General features: G+C 34.2%; 1 protein-coding gene across 13 annotated transcripts in view; it reads left to right on the plus strand.

Annotated features, from left to right (window-relative positions):
• Positions 1-22,692, plus strand: part of LOC591109 (dedicator of cytokinesis protein 3) — a 90,176-nt gene that overhangs the window by 63,655 nt on the left and 3,829 nt on the right. For 2 of the 13 annotated variants that reach the window (XM_011680765.2, XM_011680767.2), the window contains 8 exons: positions 543-676; positions 1,207-1,270; positions 3,154-3,345; positions 6,763-6,810; positions 9,626-9,704; positions 10,179-10,370; positions 11,802-11,981; positions 15,160-15,236. In XM_011680765.2, the coding sequence (XP_011679067.1) occupies positions 543-676; positions 1,207-1,270; positions 3,154-3,345; positions 6,763-6,810; positions 9,626-9,704; positions 10,179-10,370; positions 11,802-11,981; positions 15,160-15,236 (966 nt within the window). Of the gene's footprint in view, positions 1-542; positions 677-1,206; positions 1,271-3,153; positions 3,346-6,762; positions 6,811-9,625; positions 9,705-10,178; positions 10,371-11,801; positions 11,982-15,159; positions 15,237-20,253; positions 20,324-22,692 lie in introns of all 13 variants that reach the window. The other 11 variants (XM_011680777.2, XM_003726511.3, XM_011680770.2 and 8 more) reach the window with 11 other exon arrangements.

Genomic DNA, 22,692 nt, shown 5'->3' on the forward strand with positions numbered 1-22,692 from the left:
GGCCTACCTTCTATGCATAGCTTTAATCATTTGTCATATAGACACACCATTACAAATTCTTATGAAGGGTTAAGTGTACCGGTATTCTTCAAACGGGCAACCATAATATTTTTTATTTGTTTGTACAATGTTAAAATAAAATGTAATGTCTCTGGTAATAATATAATGGTTGAGAATGTTGTTGAATAAAAATGGCTAATTTTGAAAGAAAAAAACAAGATTTTGAATCTCTCAATGTGTTACCAATTTAAGGATTTTAAAGATTTAAAATTCCCTTGACTTGATTTGTTGAGCCATTGGGACAGGGAAAAAAAAATACTTTATCAAATTTGGGGGCTACTTTTTAAGCTTGCTTGCATGAAAATAACACTCTTTTAATAATTAGTTTTGCATTGAAATCTATGCAAATTTTGGGGGCTCTTTTGGGCTTTTCAGGGGCTAAATCGCCCCGAGCCCCCATGTATTTTTTTCACTGCTTTGGGAAGATGTTAAATACCACATGATGATTTACAAAGAAGATAATTTGAATGTCCATTTTGTAGGGCCAACCTAAAGTGTATTCCAAGGCCAGGCCTCCATCTAGACAAGTCCAGTCTGCTGCACCACCACCACCGGCAAACGTCTCATCTGGACCCAAAACATTCAAAAGAAATACATCGGATTTGAACTTGCAACAGTAAGTACAAAACAGATTAAATGTAAAATGAAAAAAGTTAATGCTATGTAATGAGCCCTTTTACCTCTCCATAACCACTAAGTTTATAAACGGTTAATGGAGGTAGCTTTTTGTGTTCAGAATTGAATTTTTTGTGTAACTATTGTTGTTTCAGTACTTCACAATACATGTATCTGTTTCAATATTCAAAATTTCAATATTTATCCAAACTTGCTTTTCTCCCTCTTCTTCTTCTTTTTCAAGCCATATCTCGTCTGTCATTGTCTTTTCCCTGTCCTCTTCCATTTCCTTAATGATTTTTTTGTGCAATGTTATTCCTACTTTGTGTATTATTGTACATATTACCGGTACTGTATTTTATCAAACCATTTTTATGTACCGCTATTGTATTTTGATGTAATTTTTTAACATTTTGTAAATTCACTTTGTTTCATCCTCTGGCTGATATTTTGAGTGTATATTTTTTTTTATCAATAAACCAGTTCAAATCAAATCAAATCAAATCAAATTTGGCTGTGTTATATTTGCAGACCCAAGCCGGACAGAAAAAACAGCATGTTCTACTTTCAAACACCAGTGGAGATTCCAGTACCGGTAATGTATAGCATACATGTACATCTAATGGCTCTTTCTAATGAGAACTTTGCTGGATAAGACTTAACGTAGCAGTGCTTACCGAACCAAAAGAAATCAACTCCGTGCTTGAAATGTGTTAATGTGAATGTAACATAGAAAATTGCATTGTATGCTTGATCAGTTGTATCGATGTTGTAGCATTTATAGATGACAATTTTCATAAATTGTTTCCATTGGAGTGTATCCTTGATGTCAATTGCTCATTCCAAAAAAAAAGAATCTCTGCTCGTTGTGTTGAGCAGATGTAAAATGGTAGACACTTTTTGTTATTAATCGTAAAATTCATGTTTAAAAAATGCATACATGATATTCTTGTGATTTGCTAAAATTGGTGTGATATACAAGTCATGTTTTTCTTAATTGCATTTCTTTACTTGCAATTATTGTTCTGTTTGTACAGTGTAGATCTCTTTTCTACACACCCACCTCTTCCTTCCCTTCTTTCTCAAAATACTTTGGACCTTCAAGTTCAAAATACATGCTCTTCCCGAACCACATCTCTATGCCATGCTTGTTTTTACCATTAAAATATTTCTGGTTGTGTCATAGTCAGCTGAAGGTGTTGACTTGACTATATATGCTTCTTTACAGATCATTTTGCATGCTTCAATTATTTTCATCATGTTAAATTTGTGTATGAATGCAGGGTTACAGCTTTTAATAGTGAAGGACTTGATTGAGCAATGCATTGACTTGAAGAAAAAATTTGCTTGCATGCAATAAGCCTTTCAAGCTAACAAATATTGCACCATTTTGATACAATTGAAGAATAAAATAAAAAAGAGAACCATGCAACCTAGCAATTATCATATGATATTTGATATGTTTTACGATGAATCCTCTGTAATATTCTTCTATTACAAAGATTAAATATCATATGATGGTCTTCTAATATGGCACCTCATTTGTCATTCTAAATGCACAAAGTCAAATGCTCCCATCTTTCAAACTTTAAGGGAAATGGTTCCATCCCTTTAAATTCCCATGATATTTCATTTTAAAACAATTTTAAAAGTTCAAATTGGAGATATGCTTTTCTCTAAAGCTTAATTATCTTTTATTTTCTAATTGGTCCACAAGTTCCCTGTCATATATCTACCCCTTCCTTCTCATTTATATCCAAATCTGTTCAAATCTTTATCTCCTACTCTCTTGGATCTGACATGGCCAATTCGAATCTCGTGAATTATGGGACATCTTCCTCTTCATCTTTTATTTTTACTTTACCTAATCATACCTTCTTTCTTCCTTCATCAACACCATCTCTGTCATCCCATCCTATTATCACCACCTGTCATAATAAATTCCCTTCCACTTCGCATCGTGCATGCCTTTCCCTCACAATAATGCATTCCTGCCATCTGTGGGGTGTTTCACAAAGGTCCTAAGTTGAACTTATCTCAAAGTTGGACTTAACAATTATGGAAAGCCATTAGCATCTTTGAAAATATTTTGTAAAAGTTGTTTTAAAAGGCATGAAATGTTGATTCAAATCACCCATATTTTTTATTATCAAGGAGGTTTCATGTTCTTGATGTGGAATTTATGAAAAGTCTAAAATACTTCAATTTCTGCTTTTGAATATATTTCAATTTAAAGCTACAAATGGCTCTCAATAATGTATAAGTCCAACTTAGAGTTAAGTTCTACTTAGGATCTTTGTGAAACACTCCCCTGTACATTTGCTCTCTCTTTGTATTGGCCTTTAAAATGCCTCCCTTATGTATATTTTTGAAATCTCTTTTCCACCCCCCCACCTACCCACTCTTCTGAATCTATTTGTGCCACCTTGCGCACTCCTCCTCTGAATACCCCCCTTCCACCCCCTTCCACCCCTTCAGAGCCGCACGCTGCCGGAGGGTGGGGGCACATTGCAGCGTGGTAGAGCCACCATTGCTACTACCACCCCCATGTCGGAAGAGGTACATGAGCCCCCCGGAATGCCTCCTCCTGATATGCCGCCACCACCTCTTCCCAATTCCAAGCATCATGTCTCGCATGTAGATCCCACGGGGTACATCCGCATTCTGCCGGTACATACAACGCACTTTTCATTTTCATTATAGCATTTAATAAAGTATTCATAGAAATGCCCACCATGCACAATACGATCTGACTGCGACCAGATTTTAAACAGAATTGCAGTATCAATGGGGTGCAATTACAGGGGGGTGTTTCATAAAGCTGTTCGCAAAGTTACGCATGACTTTACGAACGACTTGTATATGAAAAGCCAAATGGGATGCTTAATCCTTATTGATTATTATTTATTAAGTTGAACTGTGCAGATGTAGATTAACATTCTTATTATAACAACCATTTTTAATGGAAAGTATATTTTTTGCCATAATTTAATTGAGGTTATTGGAAATATCAGAAAAAAACTTTTGGCATCCTATCTGGCACTTCATATATAAGACATTCGTTAAGTCATGCATAACTTTACGAACTCTTTATGAAACACCCCCCCTGGACATATTGTTCATATGAATGGTAAAATAAAAATTGCAGGATGTTTTGTCGTTTAGTTGGAGTAAAGCCCAAATCTGCTGTAAATCTTAGTGAAGCACAATTTTGGCCTGTCACAAGTCATTTTACGATTTAAAACTGATCTAGCCTTTTCATGGACTAAAAAGCCTGCAGTACCCACAAATTACACATTTAGATTACCATTGGAAACTTTAATAAGGAATATTTTACAGGTTGAAAGCTTTAAACCTCAATGATATTGCACTTAATTTCTTTATTTTTATTGCATTCCGATCGTATTGTGTTTGGTGGACTTATGACTCGATTCCACATGGTGTGCTCTTCATAAATGAGCTGCTCTCATCATTAATGGTAAACATTGCCCTGGACATTGAAGATTCAATAATTTCATGAAGGTCATAATTGTTTAGCTGCAATTTTCTGGAATATTCTTGGATTCACTAACCTAGTGGAAGTCACAGTCAGTGTTACCTTGTAGAGTAACAACAAAAAATCTGCTCACGTTTCGTCTTAAATGGCATTAGGGCTCACGGGAAATGTGGAATTGAGTCTTAAATTTTGTGAAATATTTTGTATCATTCAATCAGTTTCTAGTATTTTAGGGGGGGGGGGGGGTTCAGTTATTTTTTATTTCTTATCGGTTGGATAAATCTGGGCGAACAATGAATGTTTTATGGTCGAGATTAGTTATGTTCTACTACAATTTAAACATGGAATTTGCATGTTCTTGATGTTGTGCTTTTGCTTTTGTTTTTCATTTTACATATATTGCTTTTTTTCAGTTTGCCTGCTTTCAATACACCTATCTATTTTTTGTCAATTTTATTTTTAGAATGAGTTTGTCTTGTCTTATACTAACTTTCCAAACTAAAGTGCTTGCAAAAGTGGATGTTCATCGTTTCCATCTGTGCTTGTGTTGAAGCTTTTCTCAGTGATGCTTTAATGCTTTTGTATTATATTAAAGATGGTTTGTTCCTTTTGCAGAACCCCATAACTTGAAGTTCCATTGAATACATTTTGAATGTTTAATTCCAGATGTTTATTTTCTAGACTAAAAAAATATTCATACATACTTCAAAATTAATTTGACCGTAATATTTGTTGATTTGAGAAAAGCTCCCTTTGCAGCAATATGAACAAAAGGGCTTGATTTTCATTTCTTAAAGAACGTTCAGAACCTATGACTGAAAAATTTGACAAACAATATCTGAAGGATATATTGTAAACACTCGCCAAGTTCCATAGAGTCTGCACAAGTCTGCAAAAGAAACTTACTGCTTTAAAAGCTGCTTTGTGTTGGCAAAATGTAGGCAAAATGTAGATGGCCTGCTGTGACATTAACTGTGATATTTTATCTATATTTGTTTTGTATAACCACAAGTTTACTCCACAGTTTCTTTCTGACGTAGTTTGTACAGATGCTGATGGCTACTGGCATTTGTATGCCATAGTTGAGAATTTGAATTATACATAAAATTGTAATGTATGTTGTTTTGTCCTTCTTGTACTTGAGAAATGTCTGTATAGATATTTAGACGTGCTTCATAGAACAAATACAATTTAAATTATTTCTTTTTTAAAATTGTTTGCCTACTTTCAATATACATTATTCAATACACCTTATCTACAAAATTTCCCAATTTTGTCATCAAATTTGTTCCAACATAAACTTTTAACTGGATATCTAAATCTCAAACAAAGTTTGGTCATGGACAATGGAATTGTTTTAAAATAGGGGTTTAATAAAAATAATTATTAAAAAAGTATATAATACCTGGCCTCCAGAATATATATATGTAGAAACTGTAAAACAAAATGTACCAATGATTCTTAGAGTTTAGCATTGTTATATTACAATATACAAAGATTATAATCTTAAAGTGCTTTAAAAACATTTAAAGTAGATACAATTTCTTTTCTATAAAATAAATGTTGCCATGTTTGTCAGATCAGTGTAGTAAGTACCAAAAGTATGCAAAAGGACAGAACAGTGGTTTGTTTCATTGTTTTCTTTTAAAGCTTAGAAAATTATTATTGTAATACAAGAAAGATTTTTTAAAGGGATAAACACACAAAAATGCAGTGATCTTGCCAGTGGTCAATTTGAGCTAATGTAGGAAGGCATTACTAAACAATTTGATAATGCTGGGTTTTTAAAAAGTGACTTTGCTAAAGTGTGTGCTTATGCAGGTGGTTGGTTATTGTAACATGATTTGTTTCTCAGCATTAACATTTGTTATCTTTTGTCATGAAAGAAGATCCAAATCTTTAACTAAAATGGAATACCTAATAACATGTATTTAAATGAAAGAATTTTACAGCCTATATTTAGGTAAAAGGTACATGCCTCTGCCGGTGTGCCAGGGGCAGGGCTTTTTCTGTTGAAACCTTTGTCTGTGTTCTTCCTTTCATGGAGCTAATTGCTCATACTTGGCTAAGTTTCATTGGAGACATAAGATACTTCTTGTGCATCCAGTGTAATGAGCTGTATCAGGGCCCTGTTTCATAAAACTTGTAATCAATTCAAGATTCAAAATTTATCGTCATGTAATAAAATACATAAAATTTGTCTTCAGATATTAAACAAATGCTTAAAATTCGATGACAAATTGCTGACAGCCAATCAGATGCCACGAACTCAGTATATTATAATATTTATTATAACTTGCTATTGATAACAAGTTTTATGAATCAGGGCTCTGGACCCTGTTTCATGAAACTTGATATCAATAACAAGTTACAATAACTGTTATAAGCTACTGAAATCGTGGCATTTGATTGGCCGAGAGCAAATTTGTCATAGAAATTAGACATTTGTTATTGATAATAAGTTTTATGAAACAGGGCCCAGATCCATTTCAGAGAGCACTCAGAGCCAGACAGGATGCGGGCATTTCAATTGTATATTTTGATTTGAGTACTCATACAATGGTTTTGAATAACTTTGCTTGTACTCACAGAAACGAAATCGGTCTCAATCTGTCTTTACTATTCTGGAGCCGTCGCAGGTATACTAAATAAATGTCATTGATGCTCCGCATACACACGTAACGCGTGTATACATGTATAAATGACAACTATTTAAAGCCACTAAGCTATTTCCTGCCATATCTTGGCAACTGCCATCTATTCAAACCTTTTAACACATATTGACTGGTGAAAGCATACATGTAGAGTTTTCATTTTACGGGATGGTATAGAGTCACAATAGGGTGGATTCATGATCCCAAACACCATCCAGCGTCACCAGTGTTTAGTTGATTTTAATGTGATGTGTTTTTGGAAAAATTTGAAAAGAATATCAGCTATTTGGCATTGTTATATACCCTTGGAGTTTTGGGGCTTTAATCAGAAGTTTTGGTTGGTAAGGTTTCAATAGCTTTATCTGGGTGAAATTTTGCGCTGATTCCAAAAACATCATTTCATAAGTTTTTGTCGTAATCGCTGGCGAGCATTTTCCTGTGCTTCATTGGTTAAAAGATGTCGACCCATGAGCTGAAAGATTGGACTTTGGCGACTTGTCAGTGGGGGGGGGGGGGGGGCTGTAAATTGTGAATCCACCCTATTACGCCATGCTTCTACTAATTCAGCTTTAAACTTTGGTATATTTTTTCATATTCTTTCCAAGATGACTTTCTGACGAGCATTCATAGATACCAGTTGTTTGATCAGTTAGCTAGCTTGCTTTAATATGCTTAGAGCAAATAATAACACAGGGCGTATACTTTGTATTCAAAACTGTTAACACATTTTGTTCAGAAAATGGTATGATTTTATTGATGGGATTGTCCGGAGCTTCACACAAACCATGCTTCTAATAATTTGACACATTTTTTTCAGGAGACGATAATTACTAATTTAACATCCAAATTATATTTTAAAGTATTTGTTTCAGTATGATATCTTGTTGAAGCATTCATTGGTACAGTAGATCTGAGAGAGGGATGGTCAACTGAGGACTTGCTATCTTTTCTTCTATTCAAACATGGTAGTCTTAGATATCACATTATTTACCATCGTATCTTCCAAAAGAAACCATTATAAGTGGTTCATAGAGTCATCCGCTACAAGTATATCAAAGCATTCTTGTAAAATCTTCAATCATGTCACAATATAAATAAGGGAATGATCAAGAGGTTTTAGTTGTTTAATTTCAGCATCAGCGTAGAGAGTTCTGTGATATTCACATCTGAAATCTCTCTGTTCTGCAAACATCAGTTTGCTTGTTTTAAGTACAGGACTAAGGGTGTGGTTTTTTTTATCACCTAAAAGGCTTTTATATGGATAAGCCTACAAAGATAGGTTTTGACTGCTATTCAGCAGTGTGCAGCACCAGAAAAATATGGGCCTGCATTTATTAAATTTTGGTGTAGGGGGATGCCAGGACTGGTGTAATTTTGCATATAGGCTTTTTAGAAAATTATTTCAAGATTCATGTTGAAAGCTGGGAAGCACACATCTGGTATTATTTTATATAAAGTATTTTTCCAATGGGGGTATTATGATTAGTTCAAAAGAGAAAATAATAAACAAAGGCGGTTTACATCTAAACCATTGTCTAAACCACATATATGGTCAGCCACAAATGCTTACAAAGTCAGATTTGAACGATTTTGTTGTTGTTGCAAAGTCAACCTCCTTAATCATAGTTATTATGGATTATAATATGACCAACAGGGAATATTAAAAAAGATTTCAAAGATGCAAAAGACATGTTGATGTTTAACTTGTGTAAATATTTGTTCTTATTTTTTGTCTTTTTAAAAAATAAGTTTGTTTCTTTGTTTGTGCTTTTAACCCCACTCTTTTTATTATTGATAAATGTGACCCTTTTGGTAGACCAAAGTAAATGGGTAAAAATTTGATTAATGGTTGACAACCTTTCTCCATTTAGGCCAGAGTGTTTCTGATTTAGCTTTTGTGTCATTTGGGGTAACCATGCCCTGTACCATATAGATTTCATATACTTCAATCATCGCCATCAGTTGTATAGTTTCTATGACATTGATTTAGCCTCTTTCAGTTCATGAGTTTCTTTCACATGAATCTTTATGACATTGTAAACTATAACAGATATTGCTATTTTGTCGCTATTCTTTCAGTTGTCTGTTATCTGAATTTCATAAGTTGCTCTATACTTAGTTTTCATACTCAGTTTACATTGAAACACCCAATGCCTAGAACTTGTAGTGACTCAAGTCCATTGTTAACCTATCCATTTGAGACATCGGTTATCTTATCTTGTGAATATCTCTCATTCTAGTTCTTTTAATAATCTTTCAATCATCAAGTATTATATTCTGTTTCTCTCTGTTAATAATCATTTATACTTATTTCATGTTTATATGCATGTTCTGTCGTTATATATGTTGATTTTAATTTTTGTGATTGTTCAGTAATCATTATTAGTTGAAGTGTTTGTATTAATTGTTATTTTGTCTTGAGAATATTTACTGATACCTTATAATTTTATTTGCAAAAGAATATTGCATGCTGCATTTTGAAATAATTGTAATTGTCAATGCCATTGCTTCACTTCTGTATTCTGTTCTTGTTTTGCTAATATGTGTATTCCTGAGGGGGGAAATAGTAAGAGTCAGAACTGGGGACATATGCAAATGGCTTACATTAAAAGTCTTAACAAAATATTGTCCAGGAGGAACATATGAGGAATATATATATATATATATATATATATTTTTTTTTTTTTAAACGTCTTATCTCTTGCAAGATATTACCAACATTTACCTTGTTTTTATTCTGTTGAGATATAAATTCAGATGTATTGACTCTAGCTGTTGGGCTTTTGTTTCCATTCTGTAGAAGCAGTCTGGAAAAACAAAGGAAAGAAAGGATTCTTTGCCTACACCACTGGCACTCAGTTACCCAAATGCAGGTACAGGTACATACTTGAAGATTTTCCATTTTCACCTGGCAATTTTTAAAAAAACTCTATGCAGATATATTGCAAAGTATCATCAATTGTATTGGGGGGGGGGGGGTAGTGATGAAAGTAGCTTCTAATATAAGTTATTAAAAGTAGATTATTTATTTCAAAAAAAGTAAGATGTGTTGGAAAGACATTGATTAAATGAGTTAAATTTTAACAGGATGGCATTTAGAATGCTTTTATTAACAATAAATTACTCCCCGTTTTAGAAGATTACCGGTAGAATGTTCAAACCCTAGATTCCCTTTTCTTGAGTCATGACATAAAAAAGTTTTTTTGTCCACTACCCATATGAACATTTTTTCAAATACTTCAGATTTGTACAAAACAAATATACCTGTTAAAATCTTACATTCAGATCATACATTATATGCTTCATGTCAAAAGATTTTCCTTGCATCTATTCCATTTGGTCCTGTTAATCAGCAATACAAGAGTTTACGACTGATGTGCCTGATTCAGCGGTATCGACATCGTCTTCAAACCGTACGAGTGCGAGTCCCTCTGTATCTTCAGCTCGTTTATCTCAAGACAGTCAGTCTTCATCATCTAACCTAGATGATAGACCACCAAGTCTACCAAGGAAGGGAAGCTCAAGACCTAGCTCATCCGGCTCAGGTATAGACATTAATTGTTTATTTATCCAAGTATTCATGCAGGCTTTAAAAGCAAGGAGGCCTCGTCATTGGTTAGAGTACTGTTAGAAGGCCTTGCATAAAGAATTACAACATAGAATTTAGAAAGCGAGGTATAAAGAGGACACATGGTCAGAATTCACAGAAATGGTTTGAATCTGCATGAACACCTGTAGGACGCTCACCGCTTCATGTTCAGTATTATTAAAATAGGAAGTATATATATATATATATATATATATATATATACTTCCTATATATATATATACATTTATATACCTATATGCTAATTTTGACCTCAGGTGGGGTCGAAACCATAGGCGAGTCCATAGTGTCAATTTAAACCCCTTTTCTCAGTTTGGCCCATTGTGACATACCTGTAGTAATTTTAATCAAAGAGTTTATAAGTACATGTAAGTCAACAACTTCAATAGAAACATTAAGAAGCCAGATGATATTTTTGTTTTCAACTAAACTGCAAGCACATGTAGATATGTCATAAAGTTATTTTAGGTTGTGCTACCATAATTCCTTTTCAGTGGTAGTCCACCTATTTGTGTATTGAAGCTTTGTTTATGTAAAAATTCTTGGATTAGATTCATGGTGGTTTGGAGAATAAACTGACATTCCATCAGAACGATATAATGAATTATTGCAAACTTTACTTCTTGAAGCTTTTTTTTCTTCTTTTGCTTAAGAATTCTGGAAACAGATTGATGGTGATTTTTAGAAAAAACTTGCAGTGCTTTAGATTGATTAAAAAAGTTATTGCAAAGTTTACTTCTTGATTTGGCAGCATACCAATAGAATATATGCTTTACATCCATTGTATGCATTTATATGAGCTAAAGATACACTATGTTTAAAACTTCCGGACCACGTGCTACCTCCAAATGCCTTCTTTGGTTTTAACATTTCATCTAACGGTAAAAGCTACTTGTAATTTTTTTTTTTTCATCAGCAGTTTTTTAATTCAGAATAGAAGACATGAGGAATATTTTGTTTGCTTTATCATACATATCCTATCTGCAATTTTAGTTTTGAGGCACCAACTTTAATTTGCATGGTTTCCATTTAACTGAATTTATCAGTGAAAGAGAATTATCTATTCACATTTACAATTGGTCTGAACATAAACTGGTGCATCTGCACTTGTACTCGTCATATATTCACTACATTATTCAGATTTTGTGTGTTATATTGTATATCCTAGCTATCAGCCTGTCCATTTACATGTAGAAGTAACCATCTATCATTTCATTAATTTTAAAATCAGGAATCTACTTTGAATAGCTATAAAAGACAAAATTGCTCAATCGTCAAACATCAACATGCGTAAAAATAGAACAAATCTCTTTTCCTCACTCACTTGACTTCCTTGGAAACTCATTCATCTCACTCGCGATATGATCAGAATTCTCTGGAGTAACATCATCTTCCCGTATTAGTGAGAGTCCCTCTGTGTCTTCGTTGATGAGCCGGATATCAGCAGACAGTCAGGCTTCGTACCCTGAGGAACGCCCCCCTCAGCTTCCTCCGAGAAAGATGAGCTCAAGACCGAGCTCTGGGGGTTCAGGTGGCGTCGATCACAACCGTAGGTCTTTCTCTCTCTCTCCCTTTCTCTCTCTCTCTCTCTCTCTCTCTCTCTCTCCCTCTCTCCCTCTGCCCCTCTCTCTCCCTCTGTCTCTCTCTTTCTATCTCTCTCTCTCCCTCTGCCCCTCTCTCTCTCTCCGTCTATCTCCCTTCTTCTCTCTCTATCTCTCTCCCCCTCTGTCTCCCCCTCTCTCTGTCGCTCTCTCTCTCTCTCTCTCTCTCTCTGCCGCTCTCTGTCTCCCTCTCTCTTATTCAGTCTGGATCCACTTTGCCTCAGATCATCCTAACATACATTGTAGTACCATCCACTGCAGAATGTCAATTGCTGCATGTAAATCATTTCATACTTAACTAAATTGCTTCAAATTCTGTTCCTGTAAGACACTCCTTTCTCTTGATTAAAAAAAAAAAATTGAATGCAAATGTGAGACATGAAATCACACGTCTTTGCATGTCCCTCGCATGACCAGCAAAGTCGAGGCTCATTTCATGAGGTACACAGGTGTTATCCAGAATAGTGCTTGACAACATTGTATTCAGAATAGCTGACCTGGCTTTTAATAGATTGGAGGGAAGATGCTTCTGAAGTGTCTGCATGCGATTCTTTCTGAACCAGGATCCTCTCTCCCTCTCTCTCTCTCTCTTCAGTGCCGTGTCTCTGTGTCACCATGTGTGTTTTAGTATCCCCTCTCTCTCTCTCTCTCTCTCTCTCTCTCTCTGTCCTACTGCAATGCATGTCACTCCGTCGTTGTTGATCCGGTGAATGTCGCACTTTCTCCTTTCAGTATTCCCTGCAAAGCATTGGTTCAAGAAAGTCATGTCATGCTGCTACGTTTTGTTTGCATGCTGTAATGCACATTTTTCATTGTTTTCTACAGAGTGTTCAATAATGTATTGATTCATGTATCGACTGCTCGTTCTTGAATGATAATAAGACCATAGTAAAGTACATGCTGTTTTACTTCAAAAGAACAAGTTCTGTTTTCAATGTGTTAGCAGTTAAAATTACTTCAGGTTGCTTTCCTTCTTAGATATGAATCTTGCATTTCAAATACCAAATCTGCAAACAGTAATCAAAAGACACTAAAAAGTGATACTTCTCTTGATTCCCTGCAAGTTCTTACATTGTGCTACGTCTGTGTAATGTGTTCCTGCAGTTTGTGTATTCAATAGGGTTATATATTAATCATCAGCTAAATGTGCATCATCTTTTTTTTTATACAAATACATGGATTATTCATCTGTTGTCAAATAATCTTAAACATTTAGTTTGCCTGTAATTCATTGCTGCATCATGTGCATGGCAAACTTAACTATTGCCTTTCAGTCTCCATAGTCTGGGAGAATGTGAATATGTTGAATGATCTTGTTCAATCTCGATAGAAAAATCATGTACAAAGTGCTGTTGTCTTTATACATCAGTTATCTGCAAAAAAAAACAGGAGAACACACGGCTGTAGATCTTTCAGAAAATGATCAACGACTGATGTCAAAGCTTATCTTTACTTCAGAGTTTGTGTAGGAATCATGAAAAAGCATTATATATACATGCAAAATAATATACATGTGCAGAGCTGCCAACCATTCCGTTTTTGCCGGAATTACTCCGTTTTTTCCTCCAAATTACGGTATTATGTTTTTTTCTTCATAAAATACTTTTTTTATATTTTTTAAATATACCGCACGTCAAACAGCTGCCCTAATGGTGATTTGATCACAAATTCAATAGAAAACTAAATTTAAAACATACTTGAAAAGAAAAATATTCTCAATAAGAATGAAATGCTGATAATACCAAAATAACCACCACAAAAAAATCCTGCTTGTATGGAAAAAACAGCACGATGAATGAACATTTCTGCATTGGAAGTGTGTCGCGCGTGGTTGTAAGTTTCGTTTTTATGAATTCCTTTTTGTTTTGCTTGAAATTCCTTTTTTTGCCATCATGATTCCTCTTTTTGGTTGCACAAGGTTGGCAGCTCTGCATGTAGCTGGTTGATGTAGATGTGATTAGTCACAGATGTCATAAAGGTAAACTTAATAGTACCAGTCTCATTGAGATTTATTGTCAAAAGCAATCAGCCCAGTTTGATAATTTATTTTTCTCTGTAACCATTCAGCACTTTTTTAATTTTTCTCTTCAGAATATTCCTCATTGCTTTTATTTTAGTGATCATGCCCTTCTGGATCTTTCCTGGTAAAAAAATTGTTAAAGTTTGATGAAGTTTACTATGGACATAGCATACCCACAGTATACCCACATGTACATGTACTATTTTGGAAGTGGTCATGTTTTGATTGAAATTCATTTTGCATATCATTTATTAACCTTCATAGTCATGTTTATGGTGAAAGAGAATACAAAGAGGGCCTCATAATAAGGTCATCAGGTAGAGTTGCTCAACCAATTTTGCTGCTGACCTTCTGCCTTTTTAAATAGACAGCATCAGGAAAAGTTGCATTTTATGATATTCTTCTTGAACAACAGATTTTGACAGGAGACTATTTGTTGCATGTCTTGTTGAAATGCTGCCAATACATGTATGTAAGAAAAACATTAATGTGCAGTATGTTGTCTGTCTCTTGTATTTAGTGTTTGTGTTTAAAAAATGTTGTGTATCAACTATGACATTTCATGTTTTATGGTATCCAGTTAAATTACATTTGTACAAGCAGATTTTCTTTCCAATCTGTTATTACAATGATGGTAAAGGGTTGAGGTTTTCTATATGTAAGAGTGGATTTGCCATTCCACATGTATGCAACCCTTGGAGAATCTCAAATGACCCACTTATACACAATATTGAAAGTAAATTGTAAGTTCTGAAACTTGATCCAGTTTAGGAGAATAGTTTGTCAGTTTTTAAAGACATGTTTTTTAATTTTATGTCAGAAATTATGTTGGTGTGTGTGTGTGGGGGGGGGGGGGGCGGATTTGGCCATGTTTTAAATGCAAATCTGTATAGTGTTTCATATAGATAAGTAGTGAATGAATACCTATATAATGGGAAGTGGGAAATAAATTTTATCTAAGGATTTAGATTTTATCCAAGTATGTATGTTTTTTTTCTTATTCTCTCATTATTCTTCCATTCTTTTCATTGTAATTTTGATCAAAATCACTGTTTATAATGCTCAAAGATGTATTTTTCCCTCTTTTTTTGTCTTTGTTAATGTAGGTATGAGTAGCTCTAGCTCCTGTTCTGGTACAGATGTGTCAGAGGAGGGTGTGGCTCCCCCTGTTCCTTCCAGAACAGTAAGTTCAATTATGTCTTTAATCTCATTATCTTCCCTCCTCACTCTCTCTCTAATTCTGTTTTTTTCTCTATCTTTGTCTCAAACTCTCTCTCTCTCTTTCTCTGTGTATTCCCCTTTTCTTTCTTATCTCTCCATCTTAGGAGAATATGTTGTCAATACACCAGTTTACGGTTGTGTGCACCATTTTAATTGACGAGTAAACAAATATAATGACCTCTAGAGGTCAGTGGTTTGTGCGTAATTAAGATTGCGCCCATGCAAATTATGATAACATCACTGCCTGCGCGCTGCGCTGTGCGCTCAAATCATAATTTGCATGGGCGCAATCTTAATTTATGCACAAACCCAATGACCTCTAGGTCATTGGCTTTGTTTACTCGCCAATTAAAATGGCAACCCATGTCTGTGCATGCGCACTGATGTGACCGTAAACTGGTGTATTGTTAAAGACATGTTTATTTTATGTCCCTCCCTCTCTCTCTCCCTTCCTTCCTCTCACCATCCCTTTCTCCCTCTCTCCCTCCCTCCCCCTCTCTCTCCCCCTCTCTCTCCTCCCCCTCTTCTCCCTCTCTCTCCCTCCCACCCTCCCTCCCTCCCTCCCGCCCCCTCTCTCTCCTTCATCCTACCACCCCCTCTCTCTTTGTCTGTTAGTCTTGTTCTTCCTCTCTTCTTCTTTTCATCATCTTCTTGTTTTCTTGACTCTTGTCATCTTCTGTTCAAAATTCTAAGTAATCCTTTTCATTTCCCAATCTGTCACCAATCCTTCTACTCTCTCTCTTTCCATTACTCTTCAACATGCCTCAAATCTTTTTATTGTACATTTCCCTCTTTAATTTTCTTGCTTAATATACATGTAAATTTGTAATCATAGCATATTAATCCATGTCCAAGAATACCTTCATATCATTACTTTTCATTGTGTAAAAAGTCCTGTACACATACATGTATATAACAGCAAACTTTCTATTTCTCAAGTTAACCCTAAAGTTGTCATAGATCCGTTTTAATTGTGTAGTAATATAGTGTCGTAGTCACTGCTGCTAACAAGTGTTCCTGTGGCTATACTGCTAGGCTGTGTTTAGCTTTTATTTTCCTCCTCTTCCAATATATAAATATAGGTACATAGGAACATGTAGAGGGTACAAATGTTATGAGATAATAGCAGTTAGCTGTGTGCTAGTTCATTTTCTATATTATGCTGTTTGCTCTAATCTGAAATAAACCTAATCAATTCTGCTATGCAGTATGACATTTTCACCCCTTGAATTCTTCTCTGCTTGTTGTAATTTTCAAATTAAATGCCATTAATGTGCCTAAGAGTGATACCTAGCATTGTAACACATGGATGAGATAAGAGTAAACAATATATTGTTCATGTAATTGACTAGTCCTTCAGGATATCTCTACTTAGTACCTGGAATTCTTTGGGGTAAGTCTGGGAGATATGCTATCACACCTTTTTTTTTAATGATACACCCACCTATATGTATACCTCTGGATTTCATCAAACTTGACTATAGTTTTATTTATTTTGATTAAGCAGTTCTTATTTTGTTCAATGGTTATGACCAGTTTTCTTATCACAAGCACAGAAATTGCTTAAATTTCATTGTATTTATCACAGAGCTTTCGAGTTTGCTTCTTATCAGTTATTACAACTTCAATTGTAGGGGGAAAAGAAGACATGTGCGGTGGGTTTTGAAGTCTTATTCGATGAGGGATGTTGCAAGGAGAAAAGTTCTAGTGAACATAAACCTGTTTTCATCTTAAAATACATACATGAATACCTGAATAATAATTCTTTTTTACTCTGTTAGGAGCAACATCCCCCCCCCCCCCAATTTACCAACCAGGTCTACTGTTCAAATGTTGAGGTGAAGGACTTTCAGTTTGGCTTAAAATTAGACTGAAATCGGCTCTAAGTTTAATATTATTACCGGTACTGTTTTTTAATAAAACAAAAAGAAAGAATATAAGGAAACAGCGACATCATTGAATGTATGGCGTCTGAAAAATTCAATTGCTTCCAAATGAATTACTGTAATTCTACATTCCACAGAAATTTCAAGGGCATTAAATTTAAGGGAATTTGATATTCATGTAACTTTGCAAAATTCAATTAATTTTATTGTAGACTTAGATTGTGAAGAAACAAATACTTTACGTTCTTTTCTTTAACTGGGCACTAAAGAAGTCTCTTTGATCTTTTTATGTTGAGAGATTTTTTTATTTTTATTAATTGATGATTTGTATCAAATATTACTTTTTTTTTTTACTGATAATCTTTCCCACTTTAGATTACCGGAAGTAAATCTTAATATGAGGTAATCCAGTTTTATCTGCTGGCAACTCATTTCATAACACCTCACTCGAAAATAGACTTAGCTTAGTTTAACTGGACCACTTCATGAACAATGGTAGAATGGGTATAGTAGTTCACTTTGAATTGTATCACCCATTTTTGTCTTATTTCATTTGACTTTTGTTTTTACTTAATAACGACATGGTGTCATAGATATCAGGAAATCTCGCAGGACTCATGAATAAACTAGGAATACCTCAGTCAGAGTTGAGGAAAAGCTACACCACACGTAAACTCACAATCATGGAATTTGCTTTTTGATGGTTTTGTTATGAGGGTTTCTTTAGTTCTGTTCAATTCTCACTTATGGATAGAGTTTAAGGTCAGTGCTCTGTTGATTAACAAATGTCTAGTAAAAAAAAAAAATAGTGGGTCACTTTGCTATGGTACATGTAGCTGTCTGGGACACAAACAAATAAATGTTACTTTGATTTTCGTCATCGGGGCTCAACTTCTCTATCTAAAACAAACGCATATTTTATTAAACTGCAAATCTCTGCAAGCTTCTCTATCCCAGCTGAAGACCCAAATAAAATCTGGGACCCCGCTGCATAAAACTTACCATTAGTGGTAACTTAGCCATCATTTTTACCTACCATGGTAACATCACTCAAGAGGTAATCAAATCAAGATTTCCATGTAAGTTACCATTAATAACAAAGTTATACCATCAATGGCAAGTTTTGTGCAACCGGGCCCAGATCAGCCTCTTGATAATTTGTCGCGTCCTCTGCTAAACCTTTCCTGTCAATCGTTAATGTCTTACTATCTTGTTTCTAGTATTTACGAGATAAAAATTATCTTTTTCTGGGTAAGTCAGCTACTGCTTTGGATTGGGAATGAGTCTGTTGAACAGAAGGCATGATTTCAAATATATACTGTTTGAGTAACCTCAAGTAGCATTTGCTTATTCCATTATCAAAGTGCTTTGATGCAATCACTGCTTCAATTTTAATCCATTACTGCATTTCCATGGAATGAAGAAATACAAAAATATAAACAAACACATACAATTGGGTACTCCTTTCTTGAGGTATGGAACTATACATGAATGTCAATATTTTAAATGAAAATAAAGATCAAAAATTTCACCTTCCATCTTTGCTTAGCACCTTGTGGGGGAATGAAAATTTCATTAAAATATTGATTTGGCCACGATGTCATATGTAAGAAAAAAAAAAAAAAAAATCAGTTTTCATAGAGAATTAAAAAGTGAAATTGATTGATCATGAAATATGATGAACATACTTTTATTTCTCACAAGTCATAATTTATTCAGTCTTTCTCACTTTATGAAACTTTATCAATGCAAAATTTTTGCTTATCCATCTTTTCATCTGAATGCACAGAAATGTTTCACTTTTTGCACTATTTACATGTATATCTTTACTCTCATGGGAGGGAGCCATGCTTGTAATACATTGCTGTAGAGAGAAGAGATTCATTTTGCATATCATACATGCGGCACCTAGTACATCAATAGCTTTCAGAGACTGCTTTCATTTTCTCTTTTCGTAGAAAATTATCTGGACATTAGCCATAGCCATTCTACATCTTATATGGCTTTTCAGTCATTTCGGGAACACCGCTTCATTGCTTGTGGTATTTCAACATTGCTGGTATCAAAAGGGAATTATAAATGAGATATGAGATCTTATCTTATGAATATGAAATGTACAAAACAGATATAAAATCTCTTTGTTATTCTGGTTTCTTTTGGAAAATGAAATGGAACCATTAGTTGGCTATGATTATGCTATCAAATTATGTTATTTTATTTATAGAGTGGATTTAGAGTATGATGGGGGCTGGTGCCCAGGGATAGATTGGGGGGGGGGGGGGGGGGGTGGGTTACACAATTCTGATCCTGGAACCATCCCTGCTTCCCACTTTAATCACACCCTTTTTTTAGTTCATGCTTATCATTCCTATACTTATTTCCTACATGTCCCTAAAATTATAGTGCAGGTGCTATAATTACTTTCTTTGACAAGTCATTGTGTTCCTTTCAATATCTGAAGTTATAAATCTTTATACTGAACTATTCATCTAGCACTCTGTGCACTATCTGTACATCATCCATAGGAGCTGCATACATCATATTTAGACTGACATGTTTTCATCATTTATTGATATTAGCAGCAATTGTACATGATGTTTTCTGCAATGTGTTTATCATAGCTTATTCCTGGGCTGCTGGGAGAGATTCAAACTTGAGATGGAATGAATTCTCATATTCTTCTCCTGAACTAGGATCAGTTAAATTGTTAATGTCTGACTTTGGTTCTGATTTTGTCAGGTAAATAATTGCAGAAGAGGAACGGTTTATTGGGTTGAGAGAAAGGAATCAAATTTATATTTTGTTCACTTCATATCCTCCCAGCTTGAAGTTGCATAGCCATAAAAAATAAGGCAGAAATTTAGCCTTTGAGAGAACAAGTGATCCCTTCCCATGCAATTTATTGCATAATATATTGTGGAATACACTACTCTATTTCTAACAAATAGCGTAACAAGACAATTGATTAGTGGTCATTTAGTCAAGTAGACTTTCATTTACCTGCTCCTGTCAGCATTCCATCATTTTTTATTTATTTTTTTATTTTTGTTTAAAACCTCATCTCAATGCATTTTTATTGATTTTTTAATGCAGCTGAAACGTTTTCTTAGATGGTAATGGCAGAATTCATCAATGCTTTAAAGCAGAATGGTCATATTTTATGGTACGCAGGCATGAGCATCAGATTGTAGAAGTGTTGTGCGATGGTGCAGCATCTGCATGGCTAACAACGTATTTTAGAAAGTCAATAATCGATGCATTATTACTCCTTTCCTTATTATTTTATTATTCTCCTCAACTGATAGCATTTTCATCTTCTAACAGAATGGTATTATAGAAGCGTCATAATTTTAAGATGATAGTCAGTTTGGTTGATATCCTTTTCATTCACCTTTTATTAGTCTACAAATGTGCACAATATGTATTATATATTGTCAATCATTAAACAAAAAATGTCCATTGATGATCACTGTTATATGAACATACAGCCCTTAGTAAAAACATTGATTTTGTATTTAAAATTACAGAATTAACAATGGAAATAGTGGTAAATTACTCAATTACAGCATGGGTTTCTATCTTGGTTTTAATGCATGTGGAGTTGGAAATGTGTTTCTTTACTAAAAAAATTATTCAATTTTTCAAGCATGACATTTCTCTGCTTGAAGGTGCCTGGAGTGCTGCATTTTAGAATCCACTGATGCACAAGATGCAGACAGTTTCATACCAGGGCCCCATTGCATAAAACTTACCATTGATGGTAACTTTGCCATCATTGGCAATCACCATGGTAACTACCATGGTAACAGGGCTCAACAGCCAATCAAAATCAAGGTTTCCATGGTAGTTACCATTGATGGCAAAGTTAACATCAATTGTATTTAAAGTTTTATGCAACAGGGCCCAGAAAAAGTTTAGACAATTTAGTCTTCAATTGTGATAATTTGAGATTTTCTCTATCAAAAGAACAGCTTTTCCATATCAGAATATTTGCACTGATTAAAATGGAGAGCACAATCACAGACAGGAGTATGTATGTAAATCAGCAGAACCAGATACCACAGATAGTGAATAATTTCACTATCTGCTTTTATTTTTTCCATTAAAAAGTATTAAAAAAATTGTCTGCTGCCGGCAAAAGGGCTGTTCAAAGATATCAAAGAAATACAGGTTTTCATTTTCATGTTGTGTCTTGTGATGTCTTATGTTCCGTCATTAAACGATTAATGTCAGAGTATATAATGTGTTCTGTTAAGATGAATTACACTGTCTCTTTAAAGTTAAAGTTATGAATGTGTACAGCAGCATTATTGTTTATTTTCTACAAAACAAATGTAACACATATTTTGTATAATTTCATGTTGGTGTTCTGACAAATGAAATAAAACATTTCAAGATTTAAAAAAGAAAGGGAAAAAAGGGCTGTTAATATATGTGTCACACTGACGGCCTTCTCGCAGAAAGTCGCTGATATTTATCGACCTCCATCGCTGCCAACACCACTACCAGAAGCACAGACACAAATTTCCAGTAAAATATGTATTTTCATAGCTCTTAAAAAAAAAAATATATGTAATATTATTGTTATATATATATGTAGATAAATTTTTAATAGATCAGGAAGTCAGCTGTTAAAGTAGAGAAGAAAACTTGCATGGTTTAAGTATTGAAAGATACAGTTATGACATTAACCATTCGGATGAAAGAAGCATATATATTATACAAATATACACTGTCTTAACCAGTACCTTGAAAAGAAGGCATGGTATATTTTTTATATCCTGCATCAAAAATTTATTCCAAAAAAAAAAGAATGTTATTAAAATTAATTTTTTATAATATGTATTAAAGTCTAATTACAAAGAATTCTGTCAAAAAAGAAATTTAATTAAAAAAAAAAAAATGTTTTCAACTCCCAAATGGTACTCCCGAATAGTACTTTTTTAGAGCAACTTTAAAATGGTTGAAATACTTCTGGTCACATGAAGAGCTCTCAACCAATCAATAATCAATATATTCTTCATGCAGGATATATATATATATCATACAAGTATGATGAACTATATTGTCAGAAATGCAGATACATACCAAGATAAGAGGGGAAACATTACACTAATGACAGAAATACATTGCATGCATAACAACCCAAACTCATGATGTGCATGAGTATTTCCCCCAAATAGTGGAATAATGCTATCAGGAAGCCCCAAGTTTCAACTAATAATGACTTGAAATAAAAGATCCACATTGCATCAGTTTCTCACTACATTGGTAGACAGAAACAGAAAGAAGTTAGGAGTTAGATTGATAAATAAATAGGTAGATACATGCAGATAGATATATTATAGAGGTTGATTGCTTCATCACAAAATTGTGTAGAAAAGTCATGTACAAGATTCGCAAGATATTGTCGAAGTCAATTTAAATCTGGTACCACTTTGATACCTGAAGAATATATTTGGTGAATAGCTGGTACAAGGTTTGTGCATCCTCTTTTTTCTTTTTATCACAGTTCAAGACTTATACATGAAC

The sequence above is a fragment of the Strongylocentrotus purpuratus genome, unplaced genomic scaffold (genome assembly GCF_000002235.5).
Source record: "Strongylocentrotus purpuratus isolate Spur 01 unplaced genomic scaffold, Spur_5.0 spur5_scaffold_6, whole genome shotgun sequence".
NCBI lineage: Eukaryota > Metazoa > Echinodermata > Echinoidea > Camarodonta > Strongylocentrotidae > Strongylocentrotus > Strongylocentrotus purpuratus.